This window comes from Euphorbia lathyris, chromosome 1 (genome assembly GCF_963576675.1).
Source record: "Euphorbia lathyris chromosome 1, ddEupLath1.1, whole genome shotgun sequence".
NCBI lineage: Eukaryota > Viridiplantae > Streptophyta > Magnoliopsida > Malpighiales > Euphorbiaceae > Euphorbia > Euphorbia lathyris.
In genome coordinates this window covers 122066961-122083530 of record NC_088910.1, presented here as the reverse complement: position 1 = coordinate 122083530, position 16570 = coordinate 122066961, and the positions used below count along the sequence as shown (strand labels likewise).

General features: G+C 35.3%; 2 protein-coding genes across 2 annotated transcripts; one reads left to right on the top strand and one right to left on the bottom strand.

Annotated features, from left to right (window-relative positions):
- Positions 1-5163: 5163 nt before the first annotated feature.
- LOC136210834 (general transcription and DNA repair factor IIH helicase/translocase subunit XPB1) lies at positions 5164-12196 on the bottom strand. The gene is made up of 20 exons (XM_066002251.1): positions 12056-12196; positions 11915-11955; positions 11761-11836; positions 11491-11656; positions 11179-11401; positions 11036-11092; positions 10582-10716; positions 9485-9565; positions 9188-9275; positions 8587-8924; positions 8428-8503; positions 8151-8344; positions 7895-8058; positions 7727-7799; positions 7486-7599; positions 7172-7252; positions 7018-7077; positions 6105-6188; positions 5885-6027; positions 5164-5797 (listed from the first exon to the last, which is right to left on the bottom strand). The coding sequence occupies exons 1-20, from the start codon at positions 12063-12065 to the stop codon at positions 5701-5703; spliced, it is 2301 nt and encodes a 766-aa protein (XP_065858323.1). The 5' UTR covers positions 12066-12196; the 3' UTR covers positions 5164-5700.
- Positions 12197-12264: 68 nt separating this feature from the next.
- Positions 12265-14388, top strand: LOC136210838 (mitochondrial import inner membrane translocase subunit TIM14-1-like). Its single transcript, XM_066002252.1, has 3 exons — positions 12265-12422; positions 12644-12822; positions 13909-14388. Exons 1-3 carry the CDS (start codon positions 12420-12422, stop codon positions 14063-14065), a joined length of 339 nt encoding a protein of 112 aa, XP_065858324.1. The 5' UTR covers positions 12265-12419; the 3' UTR covers positions 14066-14388.
- Positions 14389-16570: the final 2182 nt, after the last annotated feature.

Here is a 16570-nt window from a genome sequence, read left to right as displayed (position 1 = left end):
ATTTTCCAATGGAGCCTATAATAAAAAGAAAATTTGTTCTTGAGTCAATCTTCTCAGTCTGGATTGACTCAAGGCTCTTGATTTTTTGTTTTATGAACGGATTTGTTTAATTCTAAATCAATTGCTATTGATGCTTTCCTACATTAGCTTTTATGTGATGACTCATAGACATAGACCTTACATATTGGAATTCTATATCATTGATATTCTTTTTCTTTCTTTCACCCTTCCATTTATCCGCATAATTTTCTAGTTTGATTTCTAACTCATAAAGAAAAGAGAGGGAAAAAGAAAAAAAAAATAATAATAAAAAAAGAAATAAATAAAAATGAGCACCGACAGAACCAGAAGGGCCCCTTGTTTCAAAGAGAGGAGGACGGGGGTGAATAGTTTTCATTTCCCATCTCATGGAAAACCCTTTTCGCTCCGCTTAATCATTTGAGATAGTATTTCAGTACGTATACGTATGTATATACGGTTATCCTTTACTTTATCCTTTCCGGAGTTTTGACAGAAGGATTTCCAGGGCGGTGCTCTGACCAATTGAACTACAATCCCCGGGAAATGCAATAAAGTGTGCAGCATACATATTGTTATCATTTCATCCAAATCCTTTTTATATTTCGATTTTCAATTGAAATCACCGCCTTGTAACAGAAAGGCTCCGGTGGGTTCCCTTAACCAAGCCACTGGGCATGTATGGTTAGGTTCCATTTCACCTGGGCTGGGGGCTTCCTTCCCGAAGCTCAGTTCAAGGCCCAGCTACGATCACACCATCCCGAGAATCATTCCATCCATCTTCCCTCGCTCTTCAGCTAGAGCAAGCTTCACCCCACGTCAATTAGTGTATTACAAAGTATCCATTGCTGGGAATTCAAATTTAATTTCTTTCCATACTTCACAAGCAGCAGCTAGTTCAGGACTCCATTTTCCGGCCTCACGGATAATTTCATTACCCTCACGAGCAAGATCACGTCCCTCATTACGAGCTTGTACACATGCTTCTAAAGCTACTCGATTAGCTACGTTAATTTCTTAATTTGAAGAGTTTTGTTGAATTATGAATTATTTGATTTATTAGATCTTGAGATGATGAAGCTCGAGTAGAAAGTATTTATTTTTTCTTAGGTGCAAGAATCTAGGGTTAGTCCTAATCACTAAGTTGAAAGAACTTCGTAAGTCTATTTTCTATATCGAAATAGAAAGGATCGAATTCGAACAAGTTTCAAATCCAAGAATAAAGTTTTTTAGAATTGACCAAATTTTGTTGATTAAATTTCGTTTAATTACTCGAATCTATCAACAGAATCATTTGATTATTTCTGCTAATGATTCGAACCAAAATCCGTTTTTTAGGTACAATAAAAATTTGTAGTATCGAGTAATCAAAAATGAAAAAGAATACCAGGCTCCAATAAAGAAAGAAAATAGTATGAAGACAAGCATAGGAAATAACATAGTATTATCGGTCAAATTCGCATTGAGAAAAGTAATATTTCTTTTCTCCTAAAAATATGAAAAAAAACACTTTTTTTTGTAAAATCTCATCTATTAATATTGACCTATGAAGAGGAATGAAGAAATTTTGGTTTGTTTAACCAAGATTAGAAAAAATACCGATTTCCATTAGCACCTGTTCCAGGCGCCTCGTAGGCCCTCTTTCTTTAGTAAAAACCTGACTGAAGGACCCCAGTTTCAGTTAGCGCTTGGTTTTTTATATTCATCTTATGCCGTTGAGGCATTCAACGGTCGTGGTTATTGGCAAGAACTTATTGAATCAATTGTTTGGGCTCATAATAAATTAAAAGTTGCTCCTGCTACCCAGCCTAGAGCCTTGAGACCCACCCGTCGAGCAGGGACGAAAGTCGGAATAAATGATGAATAAAAAATGAAGATATCTATTCAATTCATTTCGCTTTCTTCCCAAAAAGAGAGGAATAGCGAGAAAGTTCTGTTTCAACGAATCGCACGTAGAGATATGGATAACACACAAATAGTTAAAGGTATTTCATAACTAATCGATTTGTTTCATTTCTTCTGGAACAATCACAAACACTTTTTTGATTATGGATCTACTAATGTGCCTTGGATGATCCACATCTCAGGGTCAGGCGCTGATGAGCACATTGAACTATCCATGTGGCTGAGAGCCCTCACAGTCCAGGCACAACGACGCAATTATCAGGGGCGCGCTCTACCACTGAGCTAATAGCCCGTCGGGTGAATAGAAAGTTGGATCTACATTGGATCTCACCTGAATCGCCCCATCTATCCTCCTGAGGAGAAGTTTGGTTTCAAACCCCGGTTCGAACAGGAGAAGTACGCCATGCAGCCATTTTTATGGTAAGAGACTATGATCCAACTACTCGCTACAACGATCTATTAGATCGTGTCCTTAGGCATCGTGATGCAACTTTGAATTCATTTTTTATGTTCCGCATCAAGAATTCAAATACAGTTTGGACTGATCCACCAAAAATGAAATATTCTTAGAATTCTCCATTGATACGACATGCTGCCCCAACAAAAATTCGATTATGTCCATACAATCGGAATCAACCTAAATAAAAAGAAATTGAAAAAAAAACAAAAATCAAGAGCAAGAGGTTTAATTCCACGACACAATCAAAACAAAAAACTAGCAAGAAATTAAAAGAAATGAAATATTAAGAATTGAAGTCTATTTCTAGTAAATTCTATTAATATATTAATATATTTCTATTAAAAAAAAATATTCAATTCAATTGCAAATTTCCTATTTTAACTAATTTGATTGTTAATTAATTAATAATAAATTAAATGAAATTAAATAGAATTCTATTATTCTCTATATTCAATATTAATTATATTAATAATATATTTAATATAATTAAATAATTAATAATATAATTAACTTTAATTAACTTAACTTATTAATAACTTAATAAGTTAATTAATAAGTTAAAAAGTAAACTTAAAACTTAATAAGTAATAAAAACTGTGTTGTCTAACTTCATTCAAAAAAACTTAATTAACTGTGTTGTCTAACTTCAATATTATTATTGGGAGAACCCAAGTACTCTCTTTCAGATCCGGGAAAGAGCTCTCAGAGATCTTTTTTCCTTTTGGAAGATACAGGAGCGAAACTTTTTTCTTGGATATCATTTAAAAAAATTTCGGATTTACTAGTATTACACCAATTAATAACCCAAGATTCAAAACTTTTTTTAAATAAAAAAGAGATACACCAGGGAAAAAAAACTATAGATGTAAGATATAGAAGGGGAATAAATGTTTTTTTTTCCGCTCCAAAGTCCATTTGGTCGTCAGATTCTTTTTGTTCGTGATTTCGATTCTCTAATTCAATAATTTTTTTTTCATTCGATGGTATAGATATAAAAAGGTCGCCTCTTTTATTCCCATTAATTTTCTTATTTTTACTAATATTTTCATTTCTATGAAAATTTAAAAGAAGAAATTGAATGCAAACGAGGAAAGGCTTACGGTGGATACCTAGGCACCCAGAGACGAGGAAGGGCGTTCCTTTTTTTCTATAAAAAAATAAAACTCTATTTCTGTAAAAAAAAAGTGTTCAATTTGTGGAGATGGTGACTAGCTAGCTAGCTTCACATGTTTCAGTAGTAGAGATGTCCCTGGAACAAAAGTTGTGGCAAATTAAAGATTGAAGTAGTAGTAGTAGTGGATCTTTAATTATTTTATTTGTATTTTGGAGGCTGCAAATTAGAGTTTGAGAACTCCCTTTTTTAATTCATTATGCTTACTGTTTCCATTTACATAATTGATGTGAAAGTAAAGAAATTGGGTGCTAACTCCATCTCAAAAATTAAAGGGAGAATATTGTTTTATGGTAAAGAGTCTCATACTACATATTGTTCAAATTTGTTCTAAATCCAATTTATTGGCCTTAAAGAATCACACTTTGATACCAATTTTAACAGTCTAAGTCCAATAATATATAGATATATTGTCTGTTTTGGTCCAAATCCAATCTACTGGATCTTTTAAAACGTGTTTACATGTATTGGACTCCACTTTATTAATATAGCACAATCGATCCCTTTAGAGCCGCTACTTGCTCAAATCTTTCATTGGATCGCCCACTCTAGATAAAGTCGTTACATTTACACTTATTGTTAAGAATTGGATTTGTGTTAACTATAATAAGTTTGACAAGTGAAACAGAAAACTAAACATGCAAGAGATTTAGATTGGTTTGGTTATTTTTGCCTACATCCACATACGAGCCAGGAAGAACACATGATTGATTAGTAATTAACAACTTGATATAACAATAAGGAAATCTCATTATTTATCCAAGTTTCATATGCATAATACGATTAATGTGCGATTAGAGAGTGATTGGCAACGTGTTAAGTCTTAATAAGGTGTGTGATGTGATTAGCGAGGTGTTAAATCTTAGTGATTATTAAGGTGTTAGATAATGGATACATGCTCATAATTAATAGAATTATATTTAAGAATCATTTCATTTTCGTAACAAGTTTAACATATATAATACGATTAAGGTGCGATTAGTAGGTGATTATTATGGTGTTAAGATTATAATGATTGGTTTATAAGAGTTAATTGAGTTTAGGTATAAATGAATGAAAATGATGTTCGGGAAGTACCTCACAAAGCATGAGGTGTCATGCAAGGATGAGATAAAAACCACCTCACCACCATCAAAAATAAAGTGAATGTTTGGAAAGCCATAAAGAAAACCATGAAAATGTATTTTTAGAATTTAGTTTTAATAAGTTTTTGTATTTAGTTGTTATGGAACAAACAAGTTTAAAAAACTGGTGAGACACTTGCAAAGTTAAATAAACTAATTTATTTTTGTGAACAAGTTTAGGACGCTGGTGATACGAAATGAACAAGTTTAGAGAGCTGGTGAGACATTAACAAAATTCAGAGAGTAAATATATTTTATAGACAAATTTAGGGAGCTAATGATGTATTAGACCTATTGAAAATTAAAATATAAAAAAATAATGTTAGATTGATATTTAAATTTGGAAGATTAGGCTTATTGAAAATTAAAATATAAAAAAAATAATATGTTAGATTGATATTTAAATTTGAAGATCTAACTAATATGTTAGATTGGAAATTAACTAATAAATACTATGCTTTTACCCCAAAAAAAAAAAAAAATACTATGCTTAAAAAAAACTAATAAATACTAAAAAAATATGTAATATAACATTCATATTACATATTAATGGATATCCACAATGGTAATCCTAACGGCAATGGGTTGGAGATCATCATATGACCGAATAGCTACTATCCGAGAATGAAGATATTTTTCTTCCACATCCTGACCATATGAAAAATCTCCTAGTACGTTGGGGATTTGCCGACCCTAATGGAGCAAGATCTAATGGGTATGGTACGGGCATTGTCCGCCCTCATTGACAAGGCTAGGTGGTAGAGCAAAGATGGTTTAGACATGAGGTTGCATTAGTATGCATATCATTTGGTAAATATATAATAGATAACAAACATTAAATGTAAAAACCAGCCCACATTTTGAAAAATGGCCTGCTCCTATATCCCCAAAAGAACAAAGAACCATTACTCAACCAAAAAGATCTACAATTATCATACCCAACATTTATGGACTCTGTTCTTCTTCTCCAGGTAAACCTTGTCGTCCCACGAATAACCACAGCCACTCTTCAGCCGCCATTTTTAGCCATACCTTCTCTTGAACAATTGATGTCGCTTGTTCGGATCCTTTGGTTTGTTGCTCTTAAGCTGGCCCTGCCCAGCAAGTCTCCGCCCAGTGCTGCCAATTGCGAGGAAAATAGTTACGTATTTGGCACATTATTAGCGAGCAAGGGGGGAGAGGAGAATAATGAGACATGATTTGTACCTGTATTCCATATAAACCATCCCCTTTGCACCTGACATTGCACTCATCGACCCCATGAAGCGACGTGCCTTATGAAGGGCTATGTCATCGGCATCTTCTTCCAACAGCTCTAGCCCAACGGCGTCATCGCCAGCGTTCAAAACCTGATTGCATCATCCAACATGTCAAAACTTCCCTATTCACCAAGACGGTAGGTGATAAACCGAGGAAAGAGAAATACCTTTGCGAGAAGTGATAATTGCTCGTCGAGATGGTGATAGCTCAAATCAGGACCAGAATCAGGCGGAGGCAAGCTTGTTATTACCTGTCGAACAAATGAAGTTCATCACCATATTAATAGCTATTTATTGGGGCCTAAGTAACCTAACTGTCCCATACAGCATACTCCAACCATAAGATCCACATTTTTTATTAATTATATTATATGCATGAAAAGATGCAAAGAAGATCCACACCGAGAAAACCACAACAGTACTAACAGCAAAAGACTCAACTCCTGTATATAGAAGATTCACATCACGCATAGGCCCCATGATTGGAATAAAAATGAATTCAGTGTCTTATATGAAAATTGAAAAGCAAACCCCTAATCCAATAATTTGTAAACCAAAACACTGCATTCCATAGTAACATCTGTTCCATCATCAAAGTGCACTTAATTTAAAAATATGAAAAAACATCTTTAAGTACCTGATCTTTCAGTTTGATACATTGAGCTATCGATCCATTATAATCACACATTAAGCCCTTGCTTACTAGATTAGTTAGTCATGAACATTTAATTAAATTAAAAGAACGTTATTCATTTCATCTGCATCTAAAATTGTACTTTTTACAGTTCAAAATAAGGTTTTTAAAATTTCTCAATAGCCACATCAGACATATAAAAAGTTGCTATTGAACTGTCAAAAATGCAAAGTTTGAGCAGATAAAACGGATAACGCTCTGTCAACTGAGTCTTATGTTTAAAGCCGAATTTCCTAGTCACCAAAGACTTAATGCATGTAATTATAATTGATCTAGGGCTCAATGTGTCCGATTGAAAGATCATAGGCTTAATCAACAAAAATAGATAACATCAGGGTCTTGAGAATGCTTTATTTTCATTAAAAATGCATTTAAAGGTTACATACCTTAAAGCTGTAACCTTGATCAATCAGAAATTGTTGCCTTTTGGTTGAATAGTACATCTCCTACATTCAACAATGAAATTGTTAGATACCAAGCTTGATGTAAAGCAAACTATATATGGAGGGAAGACATATATAGCTTAAAAAGGGTCCGCACCTGTGTATCGGTAGAAACAAGAGAATAGAAAAATGCATTGTACTCTTCTTTGCCCCCTGCCATCCTATCTTGATGTTTACCCTAGTGCCCGAAATAAAATAACTTGATCACAACAAATATATAGCACATAGAAATTGGTTATAAAATCACTAAAACGAGCTTTTATTTAGATGCATAAATTTAATATACAAGTCCAACAGACCAATCGATGCCTATTACTAAAAGAAAGAGATTATTCTCCCAGAAATCTGGTTTGTATAAATCAAGTAGAGAGGTCAACTTTATAAATGTATGAAGGGATGAAAATAACTAACCTTCGCCCTAAGAATACGCCCCAATCGTTGAGCTTCTTGCCGTCTAGAACCAGCATGTGATGAAATCTGAATGATCACATTGGCCTCCGGAATATCGATTGAGTTATCACCCACCTGTAAGTTGAGAAATGAATGAAATCAGGTGTCTAAAATCTCATTGTCATGTGACTCCTTCTCCGTAGGTACATTATCACCAACAATAGATAAAATATGTGCTATACAATAATCTTCATTATAATACCTTCGACAGAAAGATTGTGTTCACTTCTTTACTAGTTTTGAAAGCTTGAAGAATCTTTGTCCTCTCAGCGTGGCTACAAATTCCATAAATGCACTCGAGTTATGACACTAACATCTATAGTTAAAAGGAAAGATTCAGGAAGCAATCCATCCCCAGAAAAAGTCTCACCTGGTAGCTCCATAAATCATAGGTTTACGGAGTTTCATTGCATACTCTGTAAGTGCGAAAAGATTATCAGCAAAGACAATTATCTTATCGCCACGCTGCTGTTCATGGAAGCGTATCAGAAACTCGCATGCCCTGAACTTGTTGGGGTTCATCACATATAATGCCTGAAAGTAAAAGAGAACATTTCATATGCCAAATGAAGGGAAAATGAAAAACTGACAAAACTACAACTATAAAATCAACCATGGTAGAGCACCTGCTTTTTCTTAGAGTTCTCTTTTTTAAGATATTCAGCGAAAAACTCCTTTGTCATTGGACACCACACTTCAGCACACTGTACATTTGCTATAAATCCACCTTTCACTAGATCCAACCAATTAGCTTCATACAATTTTGGACCAATAAGGAAGTTCAAATCTGTAATCCTTTCATCTTCTCTCACAAGTGTTGCTGCAGTCAAAATAGCCAGTAAGATCCATTTCCTCGAATAACGTAAAATAAAATAGAAGATGTGTATCTAAATTATATTATACCAGTAAGCCCAAGTTTGCAGTGAGACTTGGTGATGCTAATAACTTTACGAAACATATGGGCAGGAACGACATGGACCTGAACAAAGAAAAACGTTTCTTTAATAAGCAGGCAAAGACTGGTGAACATAAAATGTTCATACCATGTTCTTGCCTAATTACCTCGTCCATAAGAAGCAGCCCCCATTCTCTATTTCTTATTTCCTCAATGATCTTTTCAGATTCTTCAGATCGTTTACCGCCAAAAGCAACCATGTTATATGTTGTCACCACTACCCCAGCATTGCCTTGGAATCTTTCTTTGCTGTCAGATGTGAATCGACAAATTTGTTCCTCTCGAATGGTTGACCACAGCTGGAACTGAAAAGCCCACTGGTCCACAGACACAGCATTTGTTGCTAAACAAAGGCAACTTTTTTTTATTCGGCATGCTGCTGAAACACCAACTAGAGACTTTCCAGCACCACAAGGCAGCACTATAATTCCAGATCTTGCTCTACCTGCAAAGTCATCCACCATGAGCAATTTAATATTGCCTAGGTAACCAAACAGCTTGTAGGATAATGTGATCCCAAAATGCCGAAAATTGTGGTTTAATTTCAAAAGATTCGAAGAACCAAAATAAAATTGCATTCTGAAAATATGTGAATAATTCATTTTATGCAGAAGTATGTATGAATCCCATATAGTGCTCACATCTTAAGAGTAAGAAAACACATAATCGACAGCAAACTCCAGTATTATTAGAAGTAAAATACAATACCATTTCCAAACATTTTACTCAAGCTCTTCTCTTGATATGGCCGTGGTTGAGCATGAGGCTTCAATTCCATGTCAAGGTCAGGGTTGACCTGCAATATCATTAAATATTCACAAATGCTGCAAATTAAATAAGTTTATACACAGGTGTTCAAGATTTTTCTAAACTCAATATCATCAATTATTCAAAATAAACGAGTTCATTGTTTGTTTACATGTAGGCAATTCACCCTATTGCTAAAGTATATCAGGCTTTCACTAATAGGAAGAACTTGCAGATGTTAGGAAAAATATTACATACAGTATCATTTCTGAAGTCATACTCCTCCAACATCGGGTAATTCAAAGCATTCGGCAAACACCGCTGCTTTACATTTTCAACCTGTCAAAAACCAAAATAAGTTGAGAAATTCATATGAAACTTTCTATAAATCATAGTTGTTAAAGGCGCAACGGGCAAGGCACACACCTAATGAACAAAAGGCGCGGAAAATGAAAAAAAAAATATAGATACAAAATCTAATATCAATATTTGATACTAATGTCACTAATGCTCTATAAGTAGTTAAGGCACAAGTTACACACTTATAACCACATAAAAACATAAGATTAAATGTCAAAAACACCAAGTTAAGTGTTGACATTGACAACATAGACTAAGATACTAAACCTGCAGCAGACTTCTGCTGGTTTCTTGCGTCGCACTGCAAAAGGAGCTCCTCTCCTTTACGTCTAATACTTTACTTCCCTCCCTTCTATTTTTCCGTCTCTTCTTATTCTTTTTTACTTAGATCAATGGTTTAGATTTAAGTTTACCAACTAGGATAAGTGGTTGAGATTAAGAAACCTTTTATTTTAATGAGAGCAGTAAAAAATAAATTAAAAACCTAATCATTAATCAAAACGCAGAAGAGGCGTGCCTGCGGAGAGCCTGTGAAGACCAAGCGAGGCACACAAGGCGAGAGCCTTCTAAACAAGGCCTCACCTAGGACTTATTAGGTGCACGACCTTGAACCTCGCCTAAGGCACGCCTTTAACAACTATGCTATAAACCATGGAAGACTCAACAGGGAATGCAATTATAAATCCATTTTTTGGTGTTCGAGGTGGGGGGGGGGGGGGGGGGGGGGGGGGGGGGGGGGTTGGGACAGGGGATGCAGTTTGAATTCCTTTGCAATTTGTTTAAGTTCAAGATTTACTATATTTGACATGTCAGAGGACAAAAAGAGGAATTGTAGAATGAATAGGCAACTTAAAGTGATCAAGAGCTACTATGATCAACAATGAGGAACTGAAGAGCACAAAATTAACAAAGGTGGAATATGATCAAGAAATGGACCACATAAGCATATGAATTCAGATTTTTGAATTGATCAACGAAGAATTAATTCAAATTACCTGAGCAGGATCGATCTCAAATGCGTGAGTTTCTTTGTCTTCTGCTGCAGCAGCCAACTCAGCTTCATTTAGCAATCCACCATGATGACCCCCACTTTCCCCCGCAGTTTTGCTGATTGTAAAACCATCATGTGCCTGCCAATAGATATAACATGCAACAAACTTAAGCCACTACAATAAACATCATACACAAGACAAATAAACATTATAACACTAACACTAAAAGAAAATTTGATCAGAATGCCTTACAAAGCTGAATTCATCTACGTACAAATTATCCGAGGTAATGAATTCAACTTCCAAGACGACTAAAAACTTGCAAGAACATCTAATAGCAAAGCATTTCAAGTAATGATTACAAGGATTTGATGGTGAAATCGAGAACATGGTATACACTAGGAGCTAGAGGTTATTCAATTCCTTGACATGATTAACTATTGCAATTACAACAAACCTGAGATGAAATTCTTGCTCGAGATATAGCTTCATCTGTCAACAACTTCTTGAGTACCTACAAATACCACATAAAACATTACTACCAAACATCCAAAGCAAAAGAACCTAATCCTTTTTTCCTTGTTTTAAAAAAGGACTTGCCTCGGGAAATGGCGACTCCACAAAGTACTTATTCTTCTTCAGCACAAGCTTGACTTTGCCATAATTGGCAGTAGAAGCATGTATGAAATCAATCATCTCCTTCGGCAGCTTTGTTTTGGACAACTTATTTAAAACAGCTATTACAGTTTCAGTTTCGAGACCTACTGACACAGCCGCATATAGAGAATGTGGGGTCAAATTGTATTCGTGCATAGACTCAGGCCTAACAATACAAATCCAAATTCAGTATCAGTATCAGAAGCAGAATTCCCCACAATATTACATTCATATAGGGGTTTTGAGCTAGTAAACCTGCAAACTGGCTCGGCAATGGCGATAAGAAAATCATAGGCTTGTTTATATAAGGGAGAGAAAGTCTCCAGGAAAATGCGCCCATCTGCACAGGCCCATAGGGGTCGATTGACGTGGTCTACCTTCAATTCTAGTTTGGTAAAATCCCTCTTTTTCCCTTCGTTATCTAATCAAATAACCAATAGAATCAATTTCTCAATTATACACATTAATTACAAATAATCACACACCAATCCACCCATAGATCATAAGGACCGATCATTGAATTACCATCGCGATAATCATCCTCCGGCTCTTCGCCGTAATAGAGGTCTTCGTCTTCAACAACTGTGCTTCTATGATCATCCTGCACATAAATTTATGATTCACCATTTTTGCTCTTAATAGAAACGAAGATACAACAAATTAATGAATTAGGAATCACCTTAGAGGATTTATGTTTCTTGCTGTGTCGACCCTTTTCACCTGAGGATTATTAAGCGTCAACATTAATTCTTAGTACTATTCACACCTAATAAGAACATGAAAACACATCAAATTTTCAATCAAGATGAGTTCTCTTTACCATGTCCCATGACTGTTGATTCGTATCAGTAATTTTGTGTATTTTGCAAAAATGTCTGAAACTGCAGAAAGGTTGCTAGGATTTATACGTCGAAGAAGATGAAGGAAACCGCCTCAGTCACAGAATACAAATGGTGAAATAGAATAAACTAGAGAAAAATTTGGGGGCCCGCGTTTTGCGCTTGGGATAAAACGGCAGCGTTTTACTAGCTTCGAGAACCCAGTACAAAATCTGTTTTTTTAAGCTTTTGCTTGCCCAATAAGCTGGTAACTTTCATTTTTGGGGCATCATTCTCCATTTCTCCTCCTCCCTTCTCGGCGGCTTGGAAAAAAATTCACTAAAAATATCTCCGGCGAACGGCGGAATGGTGAGTTTGTTTTGTTTATCAAGATTGTTCTTTTCATCTTTCTGATATATTTGGATCTTCACTGTTCTTTTTGAGACGAAATTCTGGAAAAGCAAAGAAATTTGATTTTTCATTCTTATAATTAGGGTTTATGATTGTTCAGTAATCATATAGATGCAAGATTTTTGTTCCTTTTGTTTTTACTTGGTGAATTCCATTGATGAGTGAAAAATTGGAATCAGGCTACACCATTAATAACAGGCATAGCGGTTGCTGCTGCGGCTTATGCTGGTAAGTATGGCATCCAGGCTTGGCAGGCATTCAAGGCAAGACCACCAGCGTCGAAGATGCGCAGATTTTATGAAGGTGGTTTTCAACCTGTTATGACGAAAAGAGAAGCAGCTTTAATCCTCGGAGTCAGGTACCTCTATGCCGGAATTGTGAAAAGTTTAGCTCCATATGTGAGGGGTTAACACTTTTCCTATTGTTTCACACTGCTGTTCTAAACTTCATTTTATGACATGAAAATATTATTAGCTAGTGATTCCAAGTCTTGTTGAGGTTTGTTTTATTCGTTATACCTGCAACTTTGGGGGTATATGATATAGTTTGGCAATTGGGATTTGAAGATGGCTTACCATATAACGAATGGTATCTTATATTATGCTCAGAGTCAGAGATGAGTTTATATTGATGTTTTTTCTGATTGGGTTTCGATGATTCACGTGTGGGTCAGAAATAGGATTGGAGATCCTAGTGGGGTGTCAATTTCTAACACGATCTACAGAGACAACCCGTCTGATTGAACCTCTTTGTTGCATCAATATCATATATAATCAGGTAGAATATATACAGATCACATAACAAGATTATGACACGACAATCCATTTTGACACCCTTATATCCTAGCACTTGCACAAGTATGTGGCTGGCTGGTGATTACTTGCTTAATCAATCCAGTATCTTCATGTAATTATTAGCAAGCAACAGAATTAGAAACTCATATAATGGCCTTATTTAGATCTCTATTCTCGTTTATGTGAGCATGCTTATTGCTTGAATTTGGTCATCTGACAACAACCTTGATAAGCTTGCTTCATGGGGAGATACCTCGATATCGCCCCTGTAATAGGTTCATCTTCACAAGAAATTTGGTTGGGGAAAGTGTGGATTTATGCTAGTTTTGTGAGAACTCTTTCGGCAATCTGGTTCACCTGTGTGAGTTGTTTTGGTCAGCCAATGAAGCTGCCAATATAAGAACGTAGAGCTGCAAATGCAGATGAGTGAATGACTTGAACTTAAGCAAGCTATTGTCTATGTGTGTTCATTAGGCACAGATTCAAGATAATTTGTCAGCTCACATGGCTCGACTGCGTTCGTTGCGTTCATAATTTTGGATTTGATGATACTAGTATATGTTTCTTGAAGTTTGTCTCCTTCAATAGCTTGCGTCATTTCCCTACTTGTGTATTTTATTAACACTAGTTTCCGGCATTTCCTTTGACAGAGAAAGCTTTGCAACAGATAAAGTCAAGGAAGCTCATCGGAGGGTGATGGTCGCAAACCATCCAGATGCCGGTGGCAGTCATTACCTTGCTTCGAAAATAAACGAAGCCAAAGACCTTATGCTTGGAAAGCCCAAGAGCGGTGGTTCAGCATTTTAAGACCATCCGGTTTTACCTCTGCAAGGCACATTGAGGCTCAAACTATACAGCACAAACTCAAAACTTGTATGAACAGAACATATTGCAATTAGAAAATTCGACAAATGTGTTCGATTCAATTATTTGGAATGCTACGTAGATTTAACACTTAATTGGGAAGTCTAATATGTTTTTTTTTTCTTTTTCTCATAAACATGTTGAATTTGAGATTAAGTCGCGGGCAGTAGTGTAGTTTACGAGTAAAACTTTAAACAGGGAAGCATCATCCTCCTGATTGTAGTTTCTCCTTCCCTTAATAATGAATGCAGAAGCTGTTGTCTGTCTTTCTGGAATTGGTATTACTCATAATTCTTATTGAGTTGATAACTTGTAATTTGGTTGTGCCCTTGTGGCTAGCTTGGAAAGAATTTACATCCAAAATTCCCAAATTATCAAAGTTATAATTTGTGACAGAAAATGTTTTTGTGTCTTGTTCGTGTTTGGGTTTTTGACACTAACCCGAAATTTGACAGAACACGAACACGAGATCCCTCCCACAACAAAACTTTCTTAATTTTTTTTTTATATATGTATATGTGTTGTTGACATATTACTAATTAATAATATCAAGACGCACATATGAAGTACATATAATGAATTATATATGACTGTATAGAATGTAATTATAGTTAAGGATATGATTGATAACTTCCACGCATTATTAATTTTTTTTAGTGAACGAGAAGGAAAGAACAACAAAATCGAAAACCAATTTTGATGTAGAGAAAAGTGGCTAGGTTTTCTTTTAGTAAACTGGAAGAAACGAGAAAGGGAAGGAGCAACCATAGAAAAAAAAAAAAACAGAAAAGCACATATGTTTTAGTTTTTTTACCTATTATTTGATTAATTTTTTAAGAAATAAAATAAAAAACGTGAGTCATCTTTTAGTAAACTGGAAGAACCGAGAAAGGGAAGGAGCAACCATAGAAAAAAAAAAAAACAGAAAAGCACATATGTTTTAGTTTTTTTACCTATTATTTGATTAATTTTTTAAGAAATAAAATAAAAAACGTGAGTCATCCCAAGTCTCTGGTTGACTCTAGTTCTTTTCTTATCATTAAATAAATTAAAAAAACCAGGCCAAAGATATAACTGGTTTTAGAGTTCGATAACATGCTATTGAATATGGTAAAAAAAGGAAGGGATTGTCATCGCGTAGATAAATTCCGAAGTCACTCCCCAATGCAAGTTGAGAAAAAGGAAATGACGAATACGAAATCATCATGGATATTCTAACAACAAGGTTTGATTTCTATGCAATTTAGGGGTTTTAGTTTTTTTACCTATTTTTTATTAATTTTTTTAAACAATAAAATAAAAAAAAACCGGAGTCATCCCGAGTCCCAGGTTAACTCTGGTTCTTTTTGAGTTATTGAATAAATTTAAAGAATCAGGTTTCACTAACATGCTATTGAATATGGTAAACAAAAAGGGTGGGATCGTCATCGCGTAGATAAATTGCGAAGTCACTCCCCCAACGCAATTTAAGAAAACGAAAATAGTGAATACGAACTCTGTATCATCATCTTGTTTTTAATTTGAGTCGTGCAATGAATTAGGAGAACCCATGGATATTCTAACAACAAGGTTTGTTAAATTTAGTGGTGTCACTACAAGGTTCAACTGTTGTTCTTCCTGCCTGAAGGCAGAGGTCTCGACGGGTGTTATTAGCATTTCTTTCACCGCGGTTATTATTGGTGGGTCTCCCAATTTCTAATGTCCGTTCAGATTGATCTGAAGGTCGCTTGCTCTCCACGTTCACCGCACCAAATAATGAAGATGTGGAGTAGCGATGGATCCCCGGAGTCACTTGCCTTCTCTGTGTGGGGAGCGATTCCTGGGAACACTCTAACGCCCAAGTTATTACTAAATCTAGAGAGAGAGTTCGTGTACTAAATAGAAAGAGAGTTCAGACCTGTTTATTGGAGGCTAGAGGCTCTTTTATAGAGAGAGCATGTGACATAGGCTCACTATGGGTCTTAACTCAATGGGTTCGGTTCGTGGGCCTAGGTTGAGGTGGGCTTATGTTGGGCCATGTTCCCGATATTGAATAAATTAAAAAAATCAGGCTATTGAATATGGTAAACAAAAAAAAAGTGGGATCGTTGTCGCGTTGATAATTTGTGAAGTCACCTCAATGCATTTTTTAGAAAACGAAAGTGTCGAATGCAAACTCTGCATCATCATCTTGTTTTGAATTTGAGACGTGCTAGGAATCAGGATAATCCATTAATATTCTAAGGCTTTGTTCTTTATGACTGAAAAAAACTGAACTGAACTGAATTGAATTCTACTGAAACTGAAATAATAATATAATCCTTTAAGATTTGGGTTCGGAGGTGGTTGTCTGGGGTGTCAACCGTGTTGGGATGTCCCGGGCCTCATTTCATTGTCCCCTGCCTTTTAGTAAAAAAAAATTCTTTTAAAAATAGTAATAATTAAAATAAAAATTTGATAAAATTAATA